This window comes from Myxocyprinus asiaticus, chromosome 23 (genome assembly GCF_019703515.2).
Source record: "Myxocyprinus asiaticus isolate MX2 ecotype Aquarium Trade chromosome 23, UBuf_Myxa_2, whole genome shotgun sequence".
NCBI classification, from domain to species: Eukaryota; Metazoa; Chordata; class Actinopteri; order Cypriniformes; family Catostomidae; genus Myxocyprinus; species Myxocyprinus asiaticus.
The window spans coordinates 10,605,620-10,631,248 of record NC_059366.1 but is presented as its reverse complement, the minus strand read 5'-3'; the positions used below and the strand labels follow the sequence as shown (position 1 = coordinate 10,631,248).

At 40.9% G+C, this 25,629-nt stretch overlaps 1 protein-coding gene across 1 annotated transcript in view; it reads right to left on the bottom strand.

Annotated features, from left to right (window-relative positions):
- LOC127413705 (E3 ubiquitin-protein ligase parkin-like) overlaps positions 1-25,351 on the bottom strand; it is a 202,523-nt gene extending 177,172 nt beyond the window's left edge. Inside the window, exon 1 of the mRNA XM_051651059.1 lies at positions 25,210-25,351. Within this exon, the coding sequence (XP_051507019.1) occupies positions 25,210-25,216 (7 nt within the window). The 5' untranslated portion in view covers positions 25,217-25,351. The remainder of the gene's footprint in view (positions 1-25,209) is intronic.
- Between the last annotated feature and the right edge of the window lie 278 nt (positions 25,352-25,629).

Below are 25,629 nucleotides of genomic sequence, written 5' to 3'. Positions count from 1 at the left end.
CATCACTGGGACCATCATTCAGGCTCATGGTTTCTCTTAACACTGCTACGCTGATGACACGCAACTCTATTTGTCTTTACAGCCCAACGACACCATGGTGACTGATCGAATTTCAGCCTGCCTGGGCAGACATCTCAGCCTGGATGAAGGAACACCACCTGCAACTCAACCCAGCCAAGACTGAACTCCTTGTCTTTCCAGCCAACCCTGCTGTTGAACACAACATCACTGTGCAGCTGGGTGCAACTACAGTAACGCCTTCCAAAATGCCTTCCTTGTCTCTCTCTACTGGCTGCCAGTTGATGCACATATCAAATTCAAGGCTCTGATGCTGGCATACAGAACAGTCACTGGGTCTGCTCCAGCATACCTAAAATCATTTATGCAGAGCTACACGCCCACTAGCCTGCAGTCGGCTAAGGAACGTCGCCTTTTTGTACCAACACAAAGAGGCACCAAAACACTTTCCCGGACTTTCAGCTTCATCATACCACGATGGTGGAATGACCTTCCCAACTCCATCCGTGAAGCTGACTCACTCTCTGTCTTCAAAAAACGACTAAAAACACATCTTTTCCATGAGCACTTCACCAGTCATTTAAAAAATAAATAAATCTTGTTGCATTTTAATCTGTTTTGAATACTATTCTGATGCTAGTGAAACTTTGTGATATGGCACTTTTCATACCACCGTCTCATTATGATGATTCGCTTTTGTTTAACTCTTTTGTAAGTCTCTTTGGATAAAAGCGTCTGCCAAATGAATAAATGGAAATGTAAATGATTGCTTGTGAACCAGTAATGAAATGATTCAAGCTTTGCTAAGGAATTGTTCTTGAGGGATGGGGAGGTTAAAACACCCAGGGTCTGAAATTAAAACCCTCCAAGCGGCAAATGCGGATACATTTTCTGTTTGGCCGGTGAATATCGCAGCATCACAGGCCACTCTGGCGTGTGGTTTTTGCTTTCTATCAGTTTGTCACCTTGTAAAATAAATTTAAACACATTCTAGTTTTGTTTTCAAGGGGGCTCTGTAGGCCTACCGTACAGTCAGTAACACAGGTGTTTGCAAAGAACAGCACTTATTAGCTCATAGTCCCGCTGCTCATCAATAGTCTCAAATGCTGTTTTTCCACTGGTGCGTGGTGAGCGAAGGTTGATTCAGTGCTTTTAATCCAGACTTCAAATGATGATTGCACGCATTCTTTGTGACAGTTCTGTGGCTGGATAAGAAAACTTTTAAAATCAACACCGTTTGTATACTTTGGGCATTTGAAAATGAAGTTGCCATTTTTCTTACTGTAACTGTGCATATTTAAGATGACACCATTGCTCGTATACTGCAAGCTAACAGTAGAAAATAATAGGCAGTTCTCTGGCGTGGTGAGTGGGGCTGAATGGATTTCTTCCATGCCAGTGGGCACGTACCATTAGCAGTACATCTAGATGCAAGAAGAAAGCTATGTTCAGGAGCATTCCTGCCATCGGGATGAAGGGAAGACCACTCTTGAATCTACATTGTAGGTAATTAAAACTTACTTGCACATCCATCTACACATACAAATTCTCTGGAAATGATTGCATTATAATAAAAACCGAATGATTTTCACATTGTTTCGTTAAAGGTTCTTCAACGTGCATTATTCCGGTGATGCGGACAGAAAACCAGACTAAAACACTCAGTTTTTCCTGCATTACTATTAAGCACCACAGCAACACTGCTACTGAATCTATAGCACGAGCCGAGACATAAATTGCTCCCAGTAGACCAATTCCCACTCTATTGAGCCGGTTATTTTGAAACTAAAGTGCGAGCGACAGTGTAATCTAATTCACAGACAAATGACTCTTTTAAGCCGGTTCTTTTAAGTGAATCAACAACTGTTGTTTGATTCCCAAACGCAAGACTCTATGAACTGGCTCTTTTTAGTGAATCAAAGACTTATGAATCCATTGACGCTGACTAAATTATTTGACTCATTCCAAATAAACCAAGAATTGCCACTGTGTTGTGTACTTTAGGCTCATGAGAGTTACTTACTGGTCGTTCAGATGACAACATGTTCTTTAAAAAAAATACAAATTTAGTTTTGTTGTATAAGTTAATAATCTGAAAAATTATTCTAAATGGACTATCTGCCAATTATTTCATAATTATTTAATATTTTCAAATATTTCATAAAACAATAAAATAAAACAAAATGCAGTTCACTTTTAAACATGCATACAGTATTGTTTATTTGTCTCACATGTCTGCAAAAAACACTTGTAAAAAGCAATGATAATTAAAAATTAATGGCCGGTAAGAAATCGGACTGGCTGGTAAAATTTCGGACCCTGCTTGGACTGGATCAAAAACGTAAGTAAACAGTTCCATTCATGAATATTTCAAATGTCATGACTGTTTGATAGTTTATGGTGCTAACACACTATTTACACCGGGCACATCCATTTACGTGATGCAACAGCTTGAGGCTTTCTACACCGGGCGTGTTTACATTAACTTTTTAAACCGTTTATTTGTATTGTTGGCAGTAGTAGCACCAGCACAAAATGGAACGGGACATCTGTTTAGGGCACTTACACACTAGGGAAATCTCAGATGGAGCGATTGATGCATGGGACTGCATTAGATCTGTTTGGACTGCATTAGATCAGTTTGGAAGGTGTGTACCACAGAGTGTAGAGGCAGTCAAGGATAGAGATGGCTATTTAAAATATGTTTCTGAAAATGCACCATTGTAAACATTGAAACTCTCCCCCAGGCTCTCTCCACAATTACTGACTTTTTAGCTGAATAGAGAAAGATAAGAGAACAGGAAATGAATAGAATGCATGTTTGTGTTTGTCCGCCATGTTTATTTTTTTCTTTCACAGTGCAACTAGTCCCGCCTCTCCGAGATTCCCATTGGTCAATGGATGCCTACACCAGAGTGCATTGCAGCAAAAGTTGAAATGTTTCCAACTTTTGGTCGTATGACGGAGCTTCACTATCGGAAACTATTGCGTTTTCTCTCTCCATATTTCTGACGCACCATCCCCATTGAAATTAATGCATTCGCAGTGTTCTCTGATGCAGCATTAACTCTAGTGTGTAGGCGCCCTTTTTGTCGGCGAGACGTGATGCGCTGCAACTGACGCTTCCATGGTAGACAGCATCATTGATTATAAATGGTTCTATTGCTTTTGACGTGACGCAACTCTCGCGTCCAGTGTAGGATATTAGATGCAGAAGAGTGAACAATTGCTGCAATATGACTTGAATCAAGAAAACCCAACCTTTTAATCCTGGAATTCCTCAACGTCATAAATTAAAAGATTCTGCTTGACTAAACATCAAGAAGCCTAGCTGAAGCTCACATCTGGCAAATAAAATGAACAAGAGGGACTTGTCCAGATAGCACATGACTTGAGAACTTCATGCTTCCGAGGAAATACCCCCACATTTAATGGTTATTGCCTGACACTGCCATCAAGACCATCTCTGCAAAAAGACCCCAGGGGCAGAGGTTCGGGCAATAAAAGAGTACACACTCCCTGGAAACCCCGGGAAAGACTTAAAACAAACTGTTTTTGTCCTTCGATATAAACCAATTTACTACACTTAAACTAGACTCACCAGATCACGACACATCGTGATCATTATTCTGCAAACAGCAGCCAAAAAAGGAATCCATGAACATTTCACACAAAGTACCAGTACTTGTGATTTAATCCTCTAAAATGTACAGAATGCATTTGGACCCAAAATGTACACAATACCTAGCCTTGCTAGATAATTCTGAAAAATACTTTAACCTGTGATTACTTTTATAACTGACACATTTAAGACTATAGCCTGATGTACCTTTTAAAATATGTGTAGTGATTTGCAATCACTTATAACTGACAAATCGATGATTATAATCTTTAATCTTGTGTTATTCGTGTCGTTTTTACTAAGAATGGTAACTATTCAGGATAAAACACCTCATGTTTACTATCATTGAAATTCTTTCTGCATTTTAGGAATGTTTATGTTAATTAATTTGATATATTCAGTTGTATCTAAGATATAAATGTTCATGATTAAACATGCACTTTTATGAGCGGGAAGTTTGTAAGAATCCTCCACACAAATGATTATAAATCAACTTTGAAAAGGACAGACCAATTGACCATGTGACTCTGAAAAGCCACAGGACACCTTTGGGGTGCGGCAAATTTCAGCTCAAAAGTTTCCTACCAAGGAAGATAGTGGTGGTCTCCTCTCTTCTTCAGCTCTCATGCTCTTCACTTCCTATGCAGCTCCTCATCCTCCATGCTCTTGCCCTTGTGGCATGCAGCCTCCATGCCATGTAGAGTCCAAGGAAACTCGGGACCCGAAGAAGCCTATCACTCTCTGCTCTACGGGTCACACACACACACGTAACAGGAGTCGGCGAGTCCTCCTTGCAGAAGGCCTCGCATCAAAGCCTGTCTCATCATCCACTGAGACAATAACTATCCACAATCATAACAAGTCCAAGACATCAACGGAATGAACTTTCTACAAAGAGACAAAGAACCAAGCCATAGCAAGAAAAAGCAATGCAAGGAAACGCAACGACATGCAAGTACATCTCCAGGCTTTTGCTGAAAGTGCTGGTATATTATTTAAATACTTTGGGTAATCCGATTGCAAATCGATTTAGACTCAAAGTGTAAGGACCAAGGTTAGAACTAGACAGTGAATGCAGAAGGCGGAGGACCCAGTTGCAGAAATGAGAGCTCAGTCAGGAAATACACTAAATGTCTTTTTAATTAGTCCAGAAGGTAATTCCAAAACAATCCATAAAGTAATTCCAAACTGAAACTCCAAAACATTCCAAGAGTCAATGCAAAAAATGATAAAGTAATTCCAAAATAGAAACTCTAAATAGTTCCAAGGAGTCATTACAAAAAAGCAAAAGAGGGTTTAGAACCTCAAAGGGGAAATGAGTGTTTCCCAAAAAGATAAATTAAAAAAATCCAAAAAAAACTTCAAGGGAAAAAATTTGGACAACAAAAAGCAAAAGTCAGAAAATCAAACAGAGCAAAAGAATCCAGAGACAATCACAAGATGGATTTACCAAAAGACTGGAGAGGCCGGTTTCAACATATCAAACACTGAGCATAGAACAGGAGGAACAAAGCAACTTAAATACACTCACAGAAAATGAGGCACAGGTGAGAACAATAACACATGATACAATGGCGGGAAACTGAAATGAAACACAGTGAGGGCCTCTAGTGGCCAAAACTAGTAAATAAACCTAACACAAAGAAGGATAAATGGTTCTTAAGGCACTGTCAAACAGACTCCATAAAGTTCATTTTCTCTGTATTGATCATTCTGTCACTTTACTCACCAACCTGTTTCATGTTGTATGTGTTAGATTAGTTTATGTTTAGAATAGCAATAAAGTTTGTCTGTATTCAAAGATTATTTATCAAAATATACCACAGTCAAATTATCTCGGCACTTGATTTTAAAAGATCTTGCTTCAAAGCTATACCTAAAATATGTGTGATATTATTTTTAATAAGCCATGAGAATAATATTTGTAATGAACTAGCCATGGAGACGGTGTTAGGATCCATGTGCTGGAAGTTTATTAGAACACAAGCAAACAATCCAAATCGGCAGGCAAATAGAGATAGTCGTTATGCAGGTGGTATAATCCAATAAACCAAAAAGACAGTCCAACAAGGCAAAAAAACAAAAACAAAGGGGTATCCAAAAAGCAGAAAATACAGGAATCAGGCAAAGGTCATAACAAATAAACAATCAGCAATGGCAATGGAAAAACACTTGGTAAGGCAGAGTAAGCTGGCAATACTTCGCAACGTGACAGTGGAAACAGCATGGTATTTATATAGTTCAGACAGGAAGTAACCAATGAAGAAACGGTACAGAGTTAGTATTCGGGAGAGGGCTCCCTCTGATGGTTGATAGGAGGGGTAACAACCTCGGATGTTACAGACCCCCCCCCACGAACAACTCCAGGTGTTCTTCTGCTGGGACGTGCCCTTGGTCGTGGTGCTGGACGATCAGGAAGGGCATGATGAAATTCTTGGATCAGGGACGGGTCCAATATGTCCTTGGCAGCTACCCATGATCTCTCCTCTGGTCCGTAACCCTCCCAGTCTACCAAGTATTGCATCTGGCTCCCTCGTCATCTTGAGTCCATGATCTCTCTGACCATATATGCTGGGGCTCCATCTACCTCCATTGGAGGTGGAGGCTCAGAATCCATGGTTCCAGAGCCAGACGCCGGGTGGATGGATAATTCTGAAAGGACCCACATACCTTGGACTGAGCTTCCTGCAGGGTAGCCACAACTTGAGATCCCTTGTGGACAATCAGACCCTCTGTCCCGTCTGATAGTTGGAATGGGGACGCCTCCGCCTTTCAGCCTGGAAACATTGAGCTCTGACAGCTCGCTGTAACCGGACATGTGCGCTGTCCCACACCCTCTCACTTCGTCTAATCCAATCGTCCACCGCTGGCACCGTAGAAGGTTCTCCTGACCAAGGGAACATCGGGGGTTGGTAACCCAGCATGCAATGGAAGGTGGTTAGATCCGTAGAAGTATGGGTGAGGGAGTTCTGTGCAAATACGGCCCAGGGCAGGAAGTCGCTCCATTTCTCCTGTTCACGGCTACAATAGCTTCGAAGGTATCTGCCAATCTCTTGATTCAGACATTCCACCTGTCCATTAGCCTGAGGGTGATAACCAGAGGTGAGACTCACATTAATGTCCAACTGTTTGCAGAACGCCTGTCAAACTCGTGACGTGAACTGTGGACCTCGATCGGACACGATGTCCTCTGGTAATCCATAGACCCTAAAGAATTGGTGGAATAAAGCATTAGCGGTTTCCATGGCAGTGGGTAAACCCTTGAGAGGGACAAGTCTACATGATTTGGAAAATCAGTCAATGATTACCAGAATGGTAGTGTATCCATGGGAGTTTGGCAAGTCTGTGACGAAGTCGATGGACAGGTGAGACCATGGTCTTTGAGGTATGGGCAGTGGTTGAAGCAGCCCCGTGGGCAGTTCTCTGGGGGTCTTGGATTGGGCACACACCTGTCAAGACTTCACATAATTAGTCACATCATGAATCACAGATGGCCACCAGAAGGAATTACATACCAGAGTGATTGTTCTTTGGATGCCAGGGGTGTCCTGTGCTCAAGGAAGTGTGGACCCATTGGATCGTCCTCTGACGTAGAGCTTGGGGTACGTAGTGCTTGGTTGGGGGCAGTTAGGTGGTGATGGTTCATGCTGTTGTGCTCATTGTATTTCTTCCATTAAGTCCCAGCTAATCGGTGCTATGATGACAGATAGTGGCAGGATGGACCCAGAGTGAGGTTGGAGGTGAGGTGGATCGTGTCTGCGTGAAAGAGCATCTGCCTTGCTGTTCTGGCTGCCAGGGTGGTAAGTGACTGTGAAATTGAACCTGGTGAAAAACAATGACCATCGGGCTTGGCGTGGATTCAATCTCTTGGCTGCCCTGATATATTCAAGATTCTTGTGGTCGGTGATAACTTGGAATGGGTGGACTGCCCCCTCTAACCAATGACGCCACTCCTCGAGTGCCGCTTTCATGGCAAGTAACTCCTTATTCCCCACATCATAGTTATGTTCAGCTGAGTTCAACTTTCTGGAGAAGAAGGCACAAGGGTAAAGCTTGCCTGGTGTTCCGTGACGTTGTGACAGGACTGCTCCAATCCCACAATCTGAAGTGTCTACCTCAACGACGAAGGGAAGATTGGGGTCAGGATGTTTCAGTATTGGAGCAGTTGTGAAACTTGACTTGAGGGAGATGAAGTCTTGGTATGTGGCACCATTCCATGGCAACTTGCTTGGCTTTCCCTTCAGCAATGAGGTGAGTGATGCTGCAATGGTACTGTAGTTCCTAATGAAACGGCGATAGAAGTTGGCAAAGCCCAGGAACTTCTGTAGTTCCTTGAGTTTAGTAGGTCAAGGCCATTCGGTGACAGCTGTTACCTTTAAGATATCCATCTCTACACCTTGATGGCTGATGTTGTAACCCAGGAAGGTGGTATGAGAGGTATGGAACTCACATTTCTCTGCCTTGACGAATAGTTGATGTTCCTGGAGACGTGACAAGACTGTCTTGACCTGCTGGATATGTTTTGTGAGTAAATGAGGATGTCGTCAATGTAAGCCACCACACAATGATTCAGTAAGTCTCTTGAAAATCTTGTTGATGAAAGACTGAAAAATCGAGGGGGCATTGGCAAGTCCATACGGCATGACCAAATATTCATAGTGCCCCCTGGTGGTGATGAATGCAGTCTTCCACTCATCCCCTTCTTGGATCCTGATGAGGTTATAAGCACTCCTTAGATCCAGTTTGGTACAGATCTTGGCTTCACGGAGTTGTTCAAGTGCGGAGGGGATAAGTAGCAATGGCTAACAATATTTTATGGTGACAGAGTTCAGCCCTCGACAGTCGATACAGGGACATAGACCTCCATCCTTCTCCACGAAAAAGAATCCTGCAGCAGCTGGGGAGGTGGAGGGACGGATGTAACCGGAGGCAAGGGCTTCCTCAATGTAACTTTCCATGGCGAGTGTCTCGGGGTGTGACAATGTGTAGGCCGTGCTTCTCGGTGGAGCTGTTTTAGACAGAAGTTCAATGGCACAGTCCCATAGACGATGAGGAGGATGTTGTGTAGCATTAATCTTGCTAAACACTTCACTGAACTCTGCATCATCCTTGGGAATCGTGGTCTCCTTTGATTTAGGGCTCTCTACACTGGTGATAAAACAAGGCCTGGAAACAGCAACATGAATATAATGTTCATGACAGAAACTTAACCAATGTGTGAGCTCACCTTGGTTCCAGGATATCGATGGGTCGTGGATGGCCAGCCAGGGATGACCCAGGATAAGAACGTGATTGGGTGAGTTGATGACATATAGCGAAATATTTTCAACATGAAAAAGTCCAATCTTGATGATTATAGGAAGAGTCTGTTGGGATATGCCAGTGCCAATAGGTGCATTATCCACAGTGGTGATGTCAAGCTTAGGAAAGCATTCAATGGTGGGTATGTTGAGTTCTTGTACAATCCCCTGATTAATGAGATTAACAGCAGCCCCAGAATCCACTAATGCTGTAACACCTCTTACATGATCACCAATGGAGATCTCTACAGGCAAGAGAAAATTATGTGAGATGGGTGATTTAATGTTCATAGTACTCACGTGCTGCCTTGACTCAGGGAACCTTGATTTCTTGTGTGGGCATGCAGCATTGAGATGACTTGGTGAACCACAGTAAAAGCAAAGGTTTTCGTTGCGTCGTCGTTGGCGTTCCTCCATGGAAACACGAGTGTGAGCAACATGCATGGGTTCAGGTGATAAAGTGGATGTCTGAGCCTGTACTGAGACTGTAGAATCTGGGGTGAAACATAATTGAGGTCGTGAAGCATTCTGAAGCAGGTTATCAATCTTGATGGCCATAGAGATACACTATATTGCCAAAAGTATTCGCTCATCTGCCTTTAGACACATATGAATTTAAGTGACATCCCATTCTTAATCCATAGGGTTTAATATGACGTCGGCCCACCCTTTGCAGCTATAACAGCTTCAACTCTTCTGGGAAGGCTTTCCACAAGGTTTAGGAGTGTGTTTATGGGAATTTTTGACCATTCTTCCAGAAGCGCATTTGTGAGGTCAGACACTGATGTTGGACGAGAAGGCCTGGCTCGCAGTCTTCGCTCTAATTCATCCCAAAGGTGCTCTATCGGGTTGAGGTCAGGACTGTGCAGGCCAGTCAAGTTCTTCCACACCAAACTCGCTCATCCATGTCTTTATGGACCTTGCTTTGTGCACTGGTGCGCAGTCATGTTGGAACAGGAAGGGCCATCCCCAAACTGTTCCCACAAAGTTGGGAGCATGGAATTGTCCAAAATCTCTTGGTATGCTGAAGCATTCAGAGTTCCTTTCACTGGAACTAAGGGGCCAAGCCCAGCTCCTGAAAAACAACCCCACACCATAATCCCCCTCCACCAAACTTCACAGTTGGCACAATGCAGTCAGACAAGTACCGTTCTCCTGGCAACCGCCAAACCCAGACTCGTCCATCAGATTGCAAGATGGAGAAGCGTGATTCGTCACTCCAGAGAACGCGTCTCCACTGCTCTAGAGTCCAGTGGCGGCGTACTTTACACCACTGCATCCGACGCTTTGCATTGCACTTGGTGATGTATGGCTTGGATGCAGCTGCTCGGCCATGGAAACCCATTCCATGAAGCTCTCTACGCACTGTTCTTGAGCTAATCTGAAGGCCACATGAACTTTGGAGGTCTGTAGTGATTGACTCTGCAGAAAGTTGGCGACCTCTGCGCACTATGCGCCTCAGCATCCGCTGACCCCGCTCTGTCATTTTACGTGGCCTTGGAGTTGCTGTCATTCCCAATCGCTTCCACTTTGTTATAATACCACTGACAGTTGACTGTGGAATATTTAGTAGCGAGGAAATTTCACGACTGGACTTGTTGCACAGGTGGCATCCTATCACAGTACCATGCTGGAATTCACTGAGCTCCTGAGAGCGGCCCATTCTTTCACAAATGTTTGTAGAAGCAGTCTGCATGCCTAGGTGCTTCATTTTATACACCTGTGGCCAGGGAAGTGATTGGAACACCTGAATTCAATTATTTGGATGGGTGAGCGAATACTTTTGGCAATATAGTGTATATTCAGAAAGATTCATACCTTCACCCTTGCAGGTTAGTTCCGTCCTGAGTTTCAGGTTAAGCCCCTCACGGAAAACAGTCTTCAGAGTGACATCATTCCACCCACTCTGAGCCGCTAGTGTCTTGAACAGAACTGCATAATCTGCTGCTGATCGATGACACTGGCGTAGATGAAGTAGCTGAACAAAGATATCTTGACCGCCCGCTGGATACTCGAAGACTTTGTGGATTTGTTGAACGAAGTAATCAAATGAAACCTGGATTTGAGTATTTTTATCCCAAACAGCGATGGCTCAATTGTGAGCTTTGCTGGTAAGCAGTGACATCAAAAAAGAACATTTCCTGGCATCTTGATCAAATGATTCAGGCTGATTTTGAAAAAATACCTTACATTGTCGTAAAAAACCCCGGCATCTTTCAGCAGAACCATCAAACTTATCAGGGAGAGCAAAGCTTACCGGGTTAACATGGGGAGCTGGCAGTGAGTGAATGTATTGTGTCAAACATTCGTTGGCAGCTCGTAGTTTGTTCAGCTGGTCTTGGTAACCCCTTAATACCTCGCACTGGTGTGCGAAAGTGGCCTGGAGCTGTGAAACTTCCGCTGGATCCATGGTAGGCGAAGTATTCTGTAATGAACTGGCCATGGAGTCGGTGTTAGGATCCATGTGCTAGACGTTTATTAGAACACAAGCAAACAATCCAAATCGGCAGGCAAATAGAGATAGTCGTTATGCAGGTGGTATAATCCAATAAACCAAAAAGACAGTCCAACAAGGCAAGGCAAACAAAACAAAGGGGTATCCAAAAAGCAGAAAATACAGGAATCAGGCAAAGGTCATAACAAATAAACAATCAGCAATGGAAAAATGCTCAGTAAGGCAGGGTAAGCTGGCAATACTTCGCAACATGACAGTGGAAACAGCATGGTATTTACATAGTTCAGACAGGAAGTAACCAATGAAGAAACGGTACAGAGTTAGTATTTAGGAGAGGGCTCCCTCTGGTGGTTGGTAGGAGGGGTAACAACCTCGGATGTTACAATATTACTCCAATAAGTGAATTAATCATAATTCCCTTATTAAAGCTAATTCCTTACAATAGAAATTGTGAGCGGATACAACGAGAAACAGAATTATGATTTTAATGGTGGAGAATTTTATTCTGACAAATAATCTAATTATTTGTCATTTATCTTTCTTATAATGGTTGTCAAACACGACTAATTCCATTATAAATTTCCTTACATAATAATGATGTAGAATAAGGACAGTTTAAATTAATTCCTAACACACATACTGTTCCTACAACAGTGTTAACAGTTGTGCTTGAGATGAACAGTTTAATCATTTCAGATGCAATGTGTTGGATGCGCGTTATCTGTAAACCCTGAAATTTAGTTAAATGTTGTGGTCTTGTGGAGTTTGTTCATTCTCTTCCAATTGAGTTTCAAATATGGCTGAATTTGAGGGGCTGCATGATGTTAGACAATCATAACAGTGGGCATTTACATTGAAGTTTTAAGGAGGCACTTAGGCCAAAACAGAGCGTTTCAGACAGAGGGCCTGAGACAGGGTGGAAAATTATTATATATTAATAAATTATGGTTTCTATTTTAATGCAAAGAAAACTTTACTAACATTATCAGTGGACCTCAGGGAAGATAATAAAACTATAAAAAAAGAGCATTTCATGACCCCTTTAATAAACTGTTGCAGAAGAAAAAAAAACTGTTGGATGTTGTGAACTACATGTTGTGCACCCACAATAGTCTTACGGTTATGCACTTTTGAAACAGCAGCAGCTTATGCTGGATGTGCATAAGCGGTGTTGAGCCCTATGTTGAAGCGTCTCTTATTATATACCTCCTATTTATTTGATGTGTATTTATACGTTTTCCTATTGTAGGGCTGTGCTTAGCGTCCATATATTCCTAAGGAACGTGTCCTCTAACACGCTTAATTATGATATGATTGTTTGCCTTAGTGCTGTTGCATAATAAGAAAACTTGCAAATAATCGTAAAAAAACAGTTAACCTCATTTTTTTCTCAGATGTAATCTAACAACCAAAAACTCACACTGTGGCATCCCTACCCATGCCTGAACTTAAACCTTTCACCCAGAACCACATCACATAACACTTATCGCACTTAAGCACTAGAGAAAGCTCTAACTGAGTTTGACAGATACAGCTGAAGTCAGAAGTTTACATACACCTTAGCCAAATACATTTAAACTCAGATTTTCACAATTCATGACATTTAATTGTAGAAAACATTCCCCGTCTTAGGTCAGTTAAGATCACTACTTTATTTTAAGAATGTGAAATGTCAGAATAATAGTAGAGAGAATTATTTATTTCAGCTTTTATTTCTTTCATCACATTCCCAGTGGGTCAGAAGTTTACATACAATTTGTTAGTATTTGGTAGCATTGCCTTTATATTGTTTAATTTGGGTCAAACCTTTTGGGTAACCTTCCACAAGCTTCTCACAATAAGTTGCTGGAATTTTGGCCCATTCCTCCAGACAGAACTGGTGTAACTGAGTCAGGTTTGTAGGCCTCCTTGCTCGCACACACTTTTTCAGTTCTGCCCACAAATTTTTATCAGACTGAGGTCAGGGCTTTGTGATGGCCACTCCAATACCTTGACTTTATTGTCCTTAAGCCATTTTGCCACAAATTTGGAGGTATGCTTGGGGTCATTGTCCATTTGGAAGACCCATTTGTGACCAAACTTTAACTTCCTGGCTGATGTCTTGAGATGTTGCTTCAATAAATCCACATAATTTTCCTTCCTCATGATGCCATCTATTTTGTGAAGTGCACCAGTCCCTCCTGCAACAAAGCACCCCCACAACATGATGCTGCCACCCCCATGCTTCACAGTTGAGATGGTGTTCTTTGGCTTGCAAGCCAAACATAACGATGGTCATTATGTCCAAAAAGTTCAATTTTTGTTTCATCAGACCAAAGGAAATTTGTCCAAAAAGTAAGATCTTTGTCCCCATGTGCACTTGCAAACTGTAGTCTGGCTTTTTTATGGCATTTTGGAGCATTGGCTTCTTCCTTGCTGAGCAGCCTTTCAGGTGATGTCGATATAGGACTCATTTTACTGTGGATATAGTTACTTGTCTGCCTGTTTCCTCCAGCATCTTTACAAGGTCCTATGCTGATGTTCTGGGATTGGTTTGCACTTTTCGCACCAAACAACGTTCATCTCTAGGAGACAGAATGCGTCTCCTTCCTGAGCAGTATGATGGCTGCGTGATCCCATGGTGTTTAAACTTGCGAACTATTGTTTGTACAGATAAACGTGGTACCTTCAGGCATTTGGAAATTGCTCCCAATGATGAACAAGACTTGTGGAGGTCAACAATTTTTTTTTTGAGGTCTTGGCTGATTTCTTTTGATTTTCCCATGATGTCAAGCAAAGAGGTACTGAGTTTGAAGGTATGCCTTAAAATACATCCACAGGTACACCTCCAATTCAGTACACCTCATATCAGAAGCTAACTGGCTAATTGTTTTCCAAGTTGCTTAAAGGCACAGTTAAATTAGTGTATGTACATTTCTGACACACTGGAATTGTGATATAGTCAATTAAAAGTGAAACAGTCTGTCTGTAAACAATTGTTGGAAAAATGACTTGTGTCATGCACGAAGTAGATGTCCAAAACGACTTGCCAAAACTATAGTTTGCTAATATTAAATCTGTGGAGTGGTTAAAAAATGAGTTTTAATGACTTCAACCTTCAACTTCTGAATTCAACTGTAGGAATACAAAAAATGTGTTTTGAGGATGTAAAAAGAGCTGAGTCTGTTTGAAATCAAATGGTAATACAGCAAATTGGACTTCAAAAAGCACAATTGGACATGCCTGTCTCCCTTAGAGTGTGTTGGAGCAAAAATGTATACTTTCTCAACTTTCACTTTCACAAGGCCTTGCATTTTTCCTGTCCAGTCTTGCAAACAATGTATTCACAGTCTAAACTTTTGTATATAGACTAGTGGATGACCGATATTGGGTTTTTTAATGGCCGATGCTGATATCCAGAGAGCAGGGTGGCCGATACAATGACGATATATTACACAATTTAATATAGTAAATAACAAAAACATAAAATTGCAAAAAAAATAAAATAAAAAAAAAAAGAATAAACTCTTATTTAGCACTATATTTACTCAATTTCACACAAAACTTTAACTTTGTAAAAAAGAATCTATAAAAATAATATTGTGTTTTAAATGGTAGATAGCAGTTTCTTCTGATTTCTGTTTAGTCATCAAATTTTAGTCATATATATTCACATGAAGAAATTGTTAACATATTAGGAAGAAGGAAATAACAGTACACACAGTTGTCCAGCAACCACTGACGGTATGTCCACATTAGCAATCGCATTTTCTTAAAAAATACCGTATCAAACCAATTGTACATACAGTGCATAGCAGTGTTTCCTGCACCGCTATTCAGCAGCAGCGCTCTGCTGCTACTGAATCTCCAGCGCCATGGCAAAAGAAGATACCCAAGTCGTGAGCTTGCAGTCTGAATTGAATGTGATGAGATAAAATTAGCGCGTGCCGCAAAATAACGCAAAAACAACATGTTTTTCTATTGCTTTGTGTAGGGCTGAACGATCCTTCTGATCTATACTCGATTAACTTATGTGAACATTAAACTGCAAAGGGCTATGATGTGATTTAATCAAACAGTCTGTATGTGATGCTCGTGTGGAGCTTTGTTCTGAGCACATGTAAGGCGGTTCTGTGCCGCTCCACCAATTTCATCTCGTACACAGAATAACAGCTGTGTTGCGTTGGTTTCAGTTTGGTAACTTGCGATGATATATTTACAATGCTCCAAATTCACTTTCATTTTTCACTATATACAAATCTTAAACAACCCTATGACACCAGGTTCTTGTAGACAGAAGAGGAAATGAGATCATATCAAGGGTTTAACTAGATATCATAGCAATGCCACGTTTATTAAATTATTAGAGAAATTTAAATTGGGTATAATAATAATATTAATATAGTTATTATTAGTTATTCTAATACAATTGTAGGCCTAATATATTTCTGTAATTATAATAATTATTTTTATTATAATTATTATTATTATTATGAAGTCCTGAAATTCGGCACGGATAGTGAGTATTGAGCACAAATTTAATCAATCCCGTATGTTCCACGTTCATAACACGGGGAATTACTACACTATTTTATTGCAAACTGTACTTCCACAATCAAGATGAATAATTCAGCTTTTTCGTGTCTCTCTCTCCCTCTCTCTCATGTGCAGCTTTCGGCAGCTCATTAAACGCATGTTGAGTTTAGTGTGAGCATGCTCAGTGAACTCATATTAACTTAAGATGTTACAGATCTATAAACCTGTTCATATGACATGAGAATGGCATAGTACTGCCTCTCTCTGTAAGCGAGCGATGTGTTAAAACTATCGCTCCTGTTTATAATCAACAAAGCAACTAACTCTAACCCCTAATCCTAACCCTAACTCTACCCTTACTCCTAAACGTACACATACCTCAACCTCAGTAGCAGCAATTGTGGGAATTTTGCAGAACAACATGTAGTTACACAGTAAATACATAGTCTTGTATGTATACAATGTTAGTACAGTTGTGCTCAAAAGTCTGCATACCCTAGCAGAAATTGTGACATTTTGGCATTGATTTTGAAAATATGACTGATCATGCAAAAAAACAACTGTCTTTTATTTAAGGATAGTGATCATACGAAGCCATTTATTATCACACAGTTGTTTGGCTCCTTTTTAAATCATATTGATAACAGAAATCACCCAAATGGCCCTGATCAAAAGTTTACATACCCTTGAATGTTTGGCCTTACAGACACACAAGGTGACACACACAGGTTTAAATGGCAATTAAAGGTTAATTTCCCACACCTGTGGCTTTTTAAATTGCAATTAGTGTCTGTGTATAAACAGTCAATGAGTTTGTTAGCTCTAACATTGATGCACTGAGCAGGCTAGATACTGAGCCATGGGGAGCAGAAAAGAACTGTCAAAAGACCTGTGTAACAAGGTAACAGAACTTTATAAAGATGGAAAAGGATATAAAAAGATATCCAAAGCCTTGAAAATGCCAGTCAGTACTGTTCAATCACTTATTAAGAAGTATAAAATTCTGGGATCTCTTGATACAAAGCCAAGGTCAGGTAGACCAAGAAAGACTTCAGCCACAACTGCCAGAAGAATTGTTCGGGATACAAAGAAAAACCCACAGGTAACCTCAGGAGAAATACAGGCTGCTCTGGAAAAAGACGGTGTGGTTGTTTCAAGGAGCACAATACGACGATACTTGAACAAAAACGAGCTGCATGGTTGAGTTGCCAGAAAGAAGCCTTTACTGCGCCAATGCCACAAAAAAGCCTGGTTACAATATGCCTGACAACACCTTGACACACCTCACAGCTTCTGGCACACTGTAATTTGGAGTGCACTTTAATCATGTTGCCAAGACAAATGGGCAGCTATACCACCTGCAAGAATTTGGGGCCTCATACACAACTATAACAAAAGACTGCACGCTGTCATTGATGCTAAAGTGGGCAATACACAGTATTAAGAACTAAGGGTATTCAGACTTTTGAACAGGGGTCATTTTATTTATTTTTTCTTTGTTGCCATGTTTTGTTTTAGGATTGTGCCATTCTGTTATAACCTACAGTAGAATATGAATCCCATGAGAAATAAAAGAAATGTGTTTTGCCTGCTCACTCATGTTTTCTTTAAAAATGGTACATATATTACCAATTCTCCAAGGGTATGCAAACTTTTGAGCACTACTGTACATAGTAGTTAAGGCCACCTAATATAAAGTGTGACCAATTCTATCATCACTTACTCACCTTCATGTTGTTGCAAACCTGTATGACTTTCTTTCTTCCACTGAACTTAAAACGAGATGTTAGGGAGAATGTTAGTATGTCAGACACCATTCACTTTTATTGTATGTAAAGTAAGATGCAGTGACAGTGAATGGTGACTGAGACATACTGCCTAAAATCTCCTTTGGTGTTCTACGGAAGAGGCAAATTAATGCGGACTTGAAGTGAATAATGACAGAAGTTTCATTTTTGGGTGAACTGCCCTCTAACTACCTGTTAAAGTATTTGTTAAAGGTATCTGCCAAGAACAAGAACATAATGTTAGCCAGCACATGATTGCATTACATGTTGCTGGGAAACAAGTGACTGAAGAGAAGGGCTGTAGACTGTATACTTCTAAAAAAAATTATTTGAGGTAAGCAGTGAGAAAAGTAGCCCCTGCATGGTATTTAGGTGAGATTTTTGTAAAAGTTCAGATGTTTTATTATTAGAAATTGTATAATCCCCAAAGCACGTTGGCGGAGGGGTGGTGGAGCATTTCCCCCGCTGCATGAGCTGAATTCTGTAGGAAACACTGGTGCATAGTGAATATGACATTTACTCAGCACACATGAACCGCTTTTACTTTGAAGTTAGCACGAGCAGCAACCTCCTGAGAGTTAAAACGGCCTGGATCGCCTGCTTGGAATGTCACGGACTGACCATCATGATTTGTGAATCAAAGGAACTTTCGACGGGAGAATAATGCTGGATTTTCGTGAGGTTTGTGAATTACACGAAACAAGATATCTGCATATTTGCAGACGGTATACAATAGAAGTTTGATTGATATTTGCCTTTTATAATTAGATAAGAAAGTTAAAAGTTACAGGGAACTGCTGAAGAGAGGCTGATAAAATACGTGCTTTAGATGAAAATAAATGAGCGCTCTACAGGATGCTGGATATGCTCAAGTTTTGTGAGGTTTGTGTATTACATCTGTTTAAATGAGATATGCGCATATTTGCAGATGTTCTATGATATTAGTTTGACTGATATTTTTTATTATTAGACAAAACTGTTGAGGAGAGAGAGGGAGAATGAAACAGGTGAGCACTTTAACATTATGAGCTCAAACACGTCTGCCTCTGATATGCGGACCGTTTAAATGACACTGTGTTGCACACCGGTCTATTATTGTAGAAACATGATGGCATGTAACAACAAAACAAACCGTGACTGGTCATTTACATGTCTCAGCCCTCTATTCCTAAAATAGCCCTCCTAATAAGCCTATTTCTTACATTTAAAATTCAAATTAAATAATGACCACCTGCCTAAATAGATCTGCACAAAGACTGTGCATTCTGATTGTAATTTAATCAATATTATTTGATATTCCATGCACTCTTAAGACTTGCACAATGCCTCCATCCTTCTGTTTTGCATTCAGAATCACTTCACAATGGTTCACTCTCACAATGCATCTGAGTGCTGACAGTGAGAATACGTCGAAGCACGCTGCCTCAAAGCTACTTTCTGCTTTGGACGCCCAGAAAAAGAGTTAAGACGAATGTGGATACATATTAAAGCAAATTATTCGTTGCCCACAGTCAGTCTGGAGGCAGGAGAGACACTTAACTGCAAAAATCAATAGCAATTTATTCTCCTCTTGGACTCAAAACACACAGAGTAAATAATCCTGTCCCCCTGCACTCCCGACCCGAGAGAGAACCAGCACACTGCTCTCTCATTTTCTCCACTGTCTTCCCTTTGACACTAAATTTCTCTCTCTCTGAATGAGTTTATAAGCAGACCACCCTGACCCACCCAATCACTTCCACTTTCACAGATATCCACTGTCAATTTGGCTCAACCCCTCTTCAGCAGAGGACAGCACAGGAACAACATTAGCACTTGACCCAATACAAGAGCAGCTTGTTTTGGATCCTGGCCACATTTGAGAACCACACCAGCCTGATCTGACTTCACTTGCCTATTTTTGGGAGATTTTCACGACTGCTGTCAAGAAAATGTCCTGGTCCAATTTTAAGCTCAAAAAGCACATCATGGCAGCATAAAAGTAATCCATAAAACTCCAGTGGTTTAATCCATGTCTTCTGAAGCGATATGATAGGTGTGGGTGTGTAAAAGATCAATATTTAAAGGTGCACTCAGCGATTCCTGAGAAACACTGTTGATATTCGAACTCAACTGCCAAAACAAACACACCCCTCCCTTCAGTGCTCCTTTGGAAGCTCTGCCCCCCAAATTCAGGCACGTGATACGGTTTTACGCACACCAGCTCCAGACGCTCACATCTCTCCTGCTACTAAATCTAACATCACAACAACAGCATATATGGGTTCTGTGAAACATAGCAAAATTTATGTTACCCACCTATTGAGAAGAAAAAGAGCAACTTCTGCATCCATCTTCAAGCCTATTACCTCTCGGAGGTCTCTCCACCACTGAAAAGCCTAGCCGATGTTAATGCGGCTCCTAGCCCTCGACTTATCACACCTTTTTCTCTTGGTCTATTTCTCAGCCATTTGTCCTCCTTGGAATTTAGAAATTTCACATCAGCCAGATTTGCTGTTGCTCTTCTAATGAATTTCCCATTTTATTACAATCTTGTTATTGTTAGTAATGTTAATCATGTTAAACTCACTATGAAAAAAGCCGAGCCCAGAACAACTCCTGCCTTTGTTGTTGTTGTTAGAAGGGAGTGGGTGCTGTCTTAGTACCTCAACAGTAGATTTAGACTGTTTTTTATTTTTTTTTCTCTCTCTAAACAACCTTGGCTTTATTTGTTCTTAAACACTTTTTATTTATTTATTTTTTTTTCACATTTTGCACTTCCACACAATAAATCATAGTTTTGGAATGCCACTCCTGCTTCATGGTGTCTCCTTATGACCGCACTGGTCCCTAACACGGCACAAATACATAAATACAGAGATATACACTCACTGAGCACTTTATTAAGAACACTAGGTCCTAATAAAGTGCCCGACATGGTCTCCTGCTGTTGCAGCCCATCCACTTCAAGGTTCGAGGTGTTGTGCATTCTGAGATGCTATTCTGCTCACTACAATTGTACAGAGGGGTTATCCGAGTGACCGTAGCCTTTTTGTCAGCTCGAACCAGTCTGGCCATTCTCAGTTGACCTCTCCATTCAACAAGGGGTTTGCATCCACAGAACTGCCACTCACTGGATGTTTTTTGTTTTTGGCAGCATTCAGAGTAAATTCTAGAGACTGTTGTGAATGAAAATCCCGAGATCAGCAGTTACAGAAATACACAAACCAGCCCGTCTGGCACCAAGAATCATGCCACAGTCTAAACCACTGAGATCAGATTTTTTTCCCCATTCTGATGGTTGATGTGAATATTAACTGAAGCTCCTGACCCATATTTGCATGATTTTATACATTACACTGCTGCCACATTATTGACTGATTAGATAATCGCATGAATAAGTAGGTGTAGAGGTGTTCCTAATAAAGTGTTAGGTGAGTGTATAATCAATATCGCCAAAAGGCTAAACATTTTTTTTTCTGTTATCTCCCAGCCCATCTGATATTTCCATCAGGAAATGCAAATCTAGCTTTGTTTACGCTCACTGCAACCACATAGCACACAATTCAAGCCAATGTGATTCTTTTCTGAATAAACCATACAAAAAAACATATCCAGATTAATTCCGGCAAGAAAGACAGACTTGCGGTTCTGTTGAACATGCTCTTGCCGTCAAGGCAAGAGTCAGTTCTCCTCACAGCTCAGTCAATATAAAAACAGGCTTACGTGACATGACTATTGATATTGTTCCAATAGCAGGAGATGCTACGCCTGAGGGTGGAGGCGTGCTGCTTGATTCATACTCATTCTGCCAGACAAGCGCCAGTCAGTTCACTCAAACCAAATCCCTGTCTCATGGGGATCTGTGAGCCCTGTACCGACATGCCGGAGACACAATCAATGCGTCTTCTTCAGAACACAGGGAGTCTCAGCCCGAAAGGCTCTAACGTTTTTTTTCAGATTAAACATTGAGATAATTTTTCAGAAATAATCAAGGAAAATTAAAGAAAGTGTAATATGACGGGTCTTAAAATGATGTGAACCACCCAAAAAAAAAGGGCAAAAGTATTTTGTCTAATCAAAACAACTGAAATACGAGAGAAAGTTTTAACAGAAACTTCTATCTGGTAAAGTCCAACTCCATATGATTTTGGGAGTGTGGCTGATGAGCATAAGAAGAGTATTACTAGATATTATATGGTTAGTTCACCAAAAATGAACATTCTCTCCTCATTTACTCACACTCATACCATCCCAGGTGTGTATCACTTTCTTTCTTCACCAGAACACAAACAAAGATTTTTAGAAAAATATCTCAGCTCTGTAAAATGAATGGAGACCAACACACTGAAGCTCCAAAAAGCACATAAAGGCAGCATAAATGTAATCCATACATGGTTAAATCTAGGGATGTGCACGGATAGTCGATTGTAGTGATGTGGGCGTGGCCGAGAGACGTCTGTGGAGAGCGAGGCAGGGAGAGGAAGAACGGTAAGGATTGACACCTGTGGGAAATTATCTCTAACAGCTGTTCTGTGTAACAGTGAGAGCTAGAGGGGGATAAATATGAAGTCCAGACCACTGCCCGGAGTCGCTGGATGAGGCGATCCAGCTAGCTGAGGACCATATGGCGGCGTATTCGTGGGCCAGTGAGTCCTCTTCTTCTTCTTCTTCTTCTTCTTCTTCTTCTTCTTCTTCTTCTCTCTCTCTCTCTCTCTCTCTCTCTCTCTCTCTCTCTCTCGCTCCTCCCTCCCACTCTCCTTCCCCTCACCCTGTTCCTGTTCCCCAGAAATGGGGAATTCATACCCCAAAACCGGTTGCCCGGTCCCATGGGCCGTTCAACTCGCCAGTTTTCCCTAACCCTCTCCGCTCTCCCCCACAGGCTGGTGAATCCGCTGCCGCGGGTGTGGGCTTGAAGTCTGGGCTGGTCTGCTGGAGCTTTGGGGAACCTGGGCATTTCCAGGACCGATGCCCCGTGATGGAGGTGGAGACATTGGTCCGGGTCCCCGATGCACCACAGGCCGCCCCCAAGGAGCGTACCGGTTACCGGTGAGTATTAAGGGGGGTACATATCAAACCTTGGTGAATTCAGGTTGTAATCAAACCTCCATTCACCAAAGCCTGGTTCAATCCGAGGCCTCTCCCGGCCTCGCTCTCCACAGACGTCGCTCGGCCAAGCCCACATCACCACATCAACATTTGGTTAACCATTCAAAGCGGCACTATTCGAATATCAAAATCACTATTCGGTTGTTCTTCATGTGCAATACAGGTCTGCAACCTGACGAGTTCCGACAAACCGCCAGATTTTCCTGCCGGGTTTGGGTCAGTTTTTCCAAGTATAGGGCGAGTTAAGGCCATTCACACATGCTTTTGTGTGCATCTTTTATAGATCAGTGATAGTGACACTCACTGGACGGACGTCTTTGACTGTTGCGCTGGCTGAATCTCACTTTTCTTTCAGCGCCTCTCGCCTGATCGCTGCATTTTAAGACACCGAGTAAAGATAAAAAGACTTTAATTTTTCTAAACACATGTCGAAACACCTGAGTTGATTCATTCGTTGTGCTGCGTTCTGAAGAATAGTACTTTATGTGACTGTTACACCATTAAACATGATTTCAGTTTGTTTTTCACCAAGCAACGTTTCAGCACTTGATAAACGGTAAGACAGTGTTTTTCCCCTTTTGCTCTGGTGTGCATATTTAGAACAAGAATTAGACAAGTTCAGTGTAATTTGATTTTAAACCATTTAAAAATCAAAGCACCCCGAAGAGGCTATTTACGTAACTGCAGCAGTGCGACTCCACGCACATGATAATACTTGTATTTTTTGCCTCACGAATATGTGAACCTGCCCTGGCCGAGCACATATACAGATAGTGACAGTTTGATCATTTTTGTTTGACTTTTGTGAGATTTTATCATTTGAAGATGTATGCACTGTGCTATTGTGTATGAAGAAATTCATTACAATACACATTCTTCATTCCCGCATCCTGACTTCAGACGAAAAAACAATTAACCGTTCATGAAACCTCGCGGTTACCCAAATGTTAAAAATGGTAACAGTGCACATCCCTAGTTAAATCCATGTCGTCTGAAGCAATATGATAGGTGAGGCTGAGAATCAGATCAATATTCAGGTTCTTTTGAACAGTGAGAACAGACCAAAACTGAACTTCTTTTTCACTATAAAGCTTGACATCTGCAGTTTCTTTGGCGATCATAATTTCAAGCTTGATTACACTTCCTAGCACTATCTAGCACACGCGTCAAGTGTAATCAAGCTTGAAATCATGATTGCGCCTAGAGACTGAAATGGCAAGATGTACAATGAAAAAGGAGTTACATTTTGGTCTGTTCTCACCCAAAACTGATTTGATCACTTCAGAAGACATGGATTAAATCACTGTAGTCATATGGATTACTTTTATGCTGCCTTTATTTGCTTTTTTGAAGCTTCAAAGTTCTGGTTACCATTCACTTACATTGTTTGGACCTACAGAGCTGAAATATTCTTCTAAAAATCTTTGTTTGTATTCTGCTGAAGAAAGAAAGTCATACACATCTGGAATGGCATGAGGGTGAATAAATGATGAGGGAATTTTCATTTTTGGGTGAACTATCCCTTTAACTTTGCAATATAAATGGAGCAGACTCCGTTTCAGAGAGGACCTTTAAGGTCAAAATAAAACAACGTTTGCAACCCATTTTAATTAAGTGAACTGACTTTTCTCTGTAAAAAAAGAAAATAGTAACTGGTGATATATCTAGGGATCAGAATATCAATAAGACTGACCACACCTGCATAGCAAGCAACATACGAAAAACACTCAGAAATCCTTAGCAACGAGGTAGCATCACCCTGGAAACAAGGTAGGCTAATAAACAAGAATAAAATGTAGGACAGGACTTAACTGGAATTATTTGGACTTAATAGGACAGGAATTAATTGGATCTTGAAAAGTGGGCATTACATAACAGAATAAAACAGGTGGTTTTAGAGGAGGGGTTGAAGGAGGTATTTGTGACATCAGCAGAAAAGTAAAGTCGTTTACAATTTGAATTTTTTTTTGTTTGTTTGTTTGTTTTGTTTTTTCAAGAAACAATGCTCACTATAAGACCAGGAATGTGTTTTATTAAAAAAAAGTAATTAGGGTCTATTTTGATTTAATGTGTTCTTCATATAGTTTTGGCCTATTTTTAAGATTTACACATTTCAAACTTCATCTACTACTTTGATCCTCAAACTGCTGTCCGTGATCGATAATGGCGTATTTTGGACGCCCGTTTTTTCTATATAGCTATAACCTTTATGCCGAGATGCATGTGCCTCTATTTTTATAAGGATATATTTTGATTAACCTGTGTGTTTTGCAATACATATCGCGTTAACATTAAAAGCAGCTGCAGTTGACACACAGCGAAGGGTACATAGGGTATGATATCACTCCCGACGAAAAACAAAGATATTTATTATAGCCTGCTGGCTGCCCTGGTCTAACGTATCACGGATAAATAACGTCTTACCGATCATAATGAGATAAATGTCTCTCCCCGGTTTACTCCAGTTTGACTTTGGTGTTTGTTGACATCTTGCGCGCTGACAGCTCCACAACCGAACGAGTTCCTGGGAAATGGAGTCCTACTTCACATACTTTCCAGCGGTAAATTAATTTACATATAAAATGATGAAAAGTATAGTCTATGAATTTATCTGAACTTATTATATTCACAATATAAAGAGTTAGTAATTCTAATGGGTATTACAGGTCAACGTGGTAAAGACATAGGCGGTGAAGAACTACATTTCCTGGTTTGAATAACGTCATTCGAGAGTTGTTGAAGGAGGGCAAAGCGTGTATTTTGCACGTGGTGTATATTGAAAGTTAAAATAAAAATAGAAAATAGCGTGGAACGATGCTGTTAAAATTTTTCTTAAATTATGCA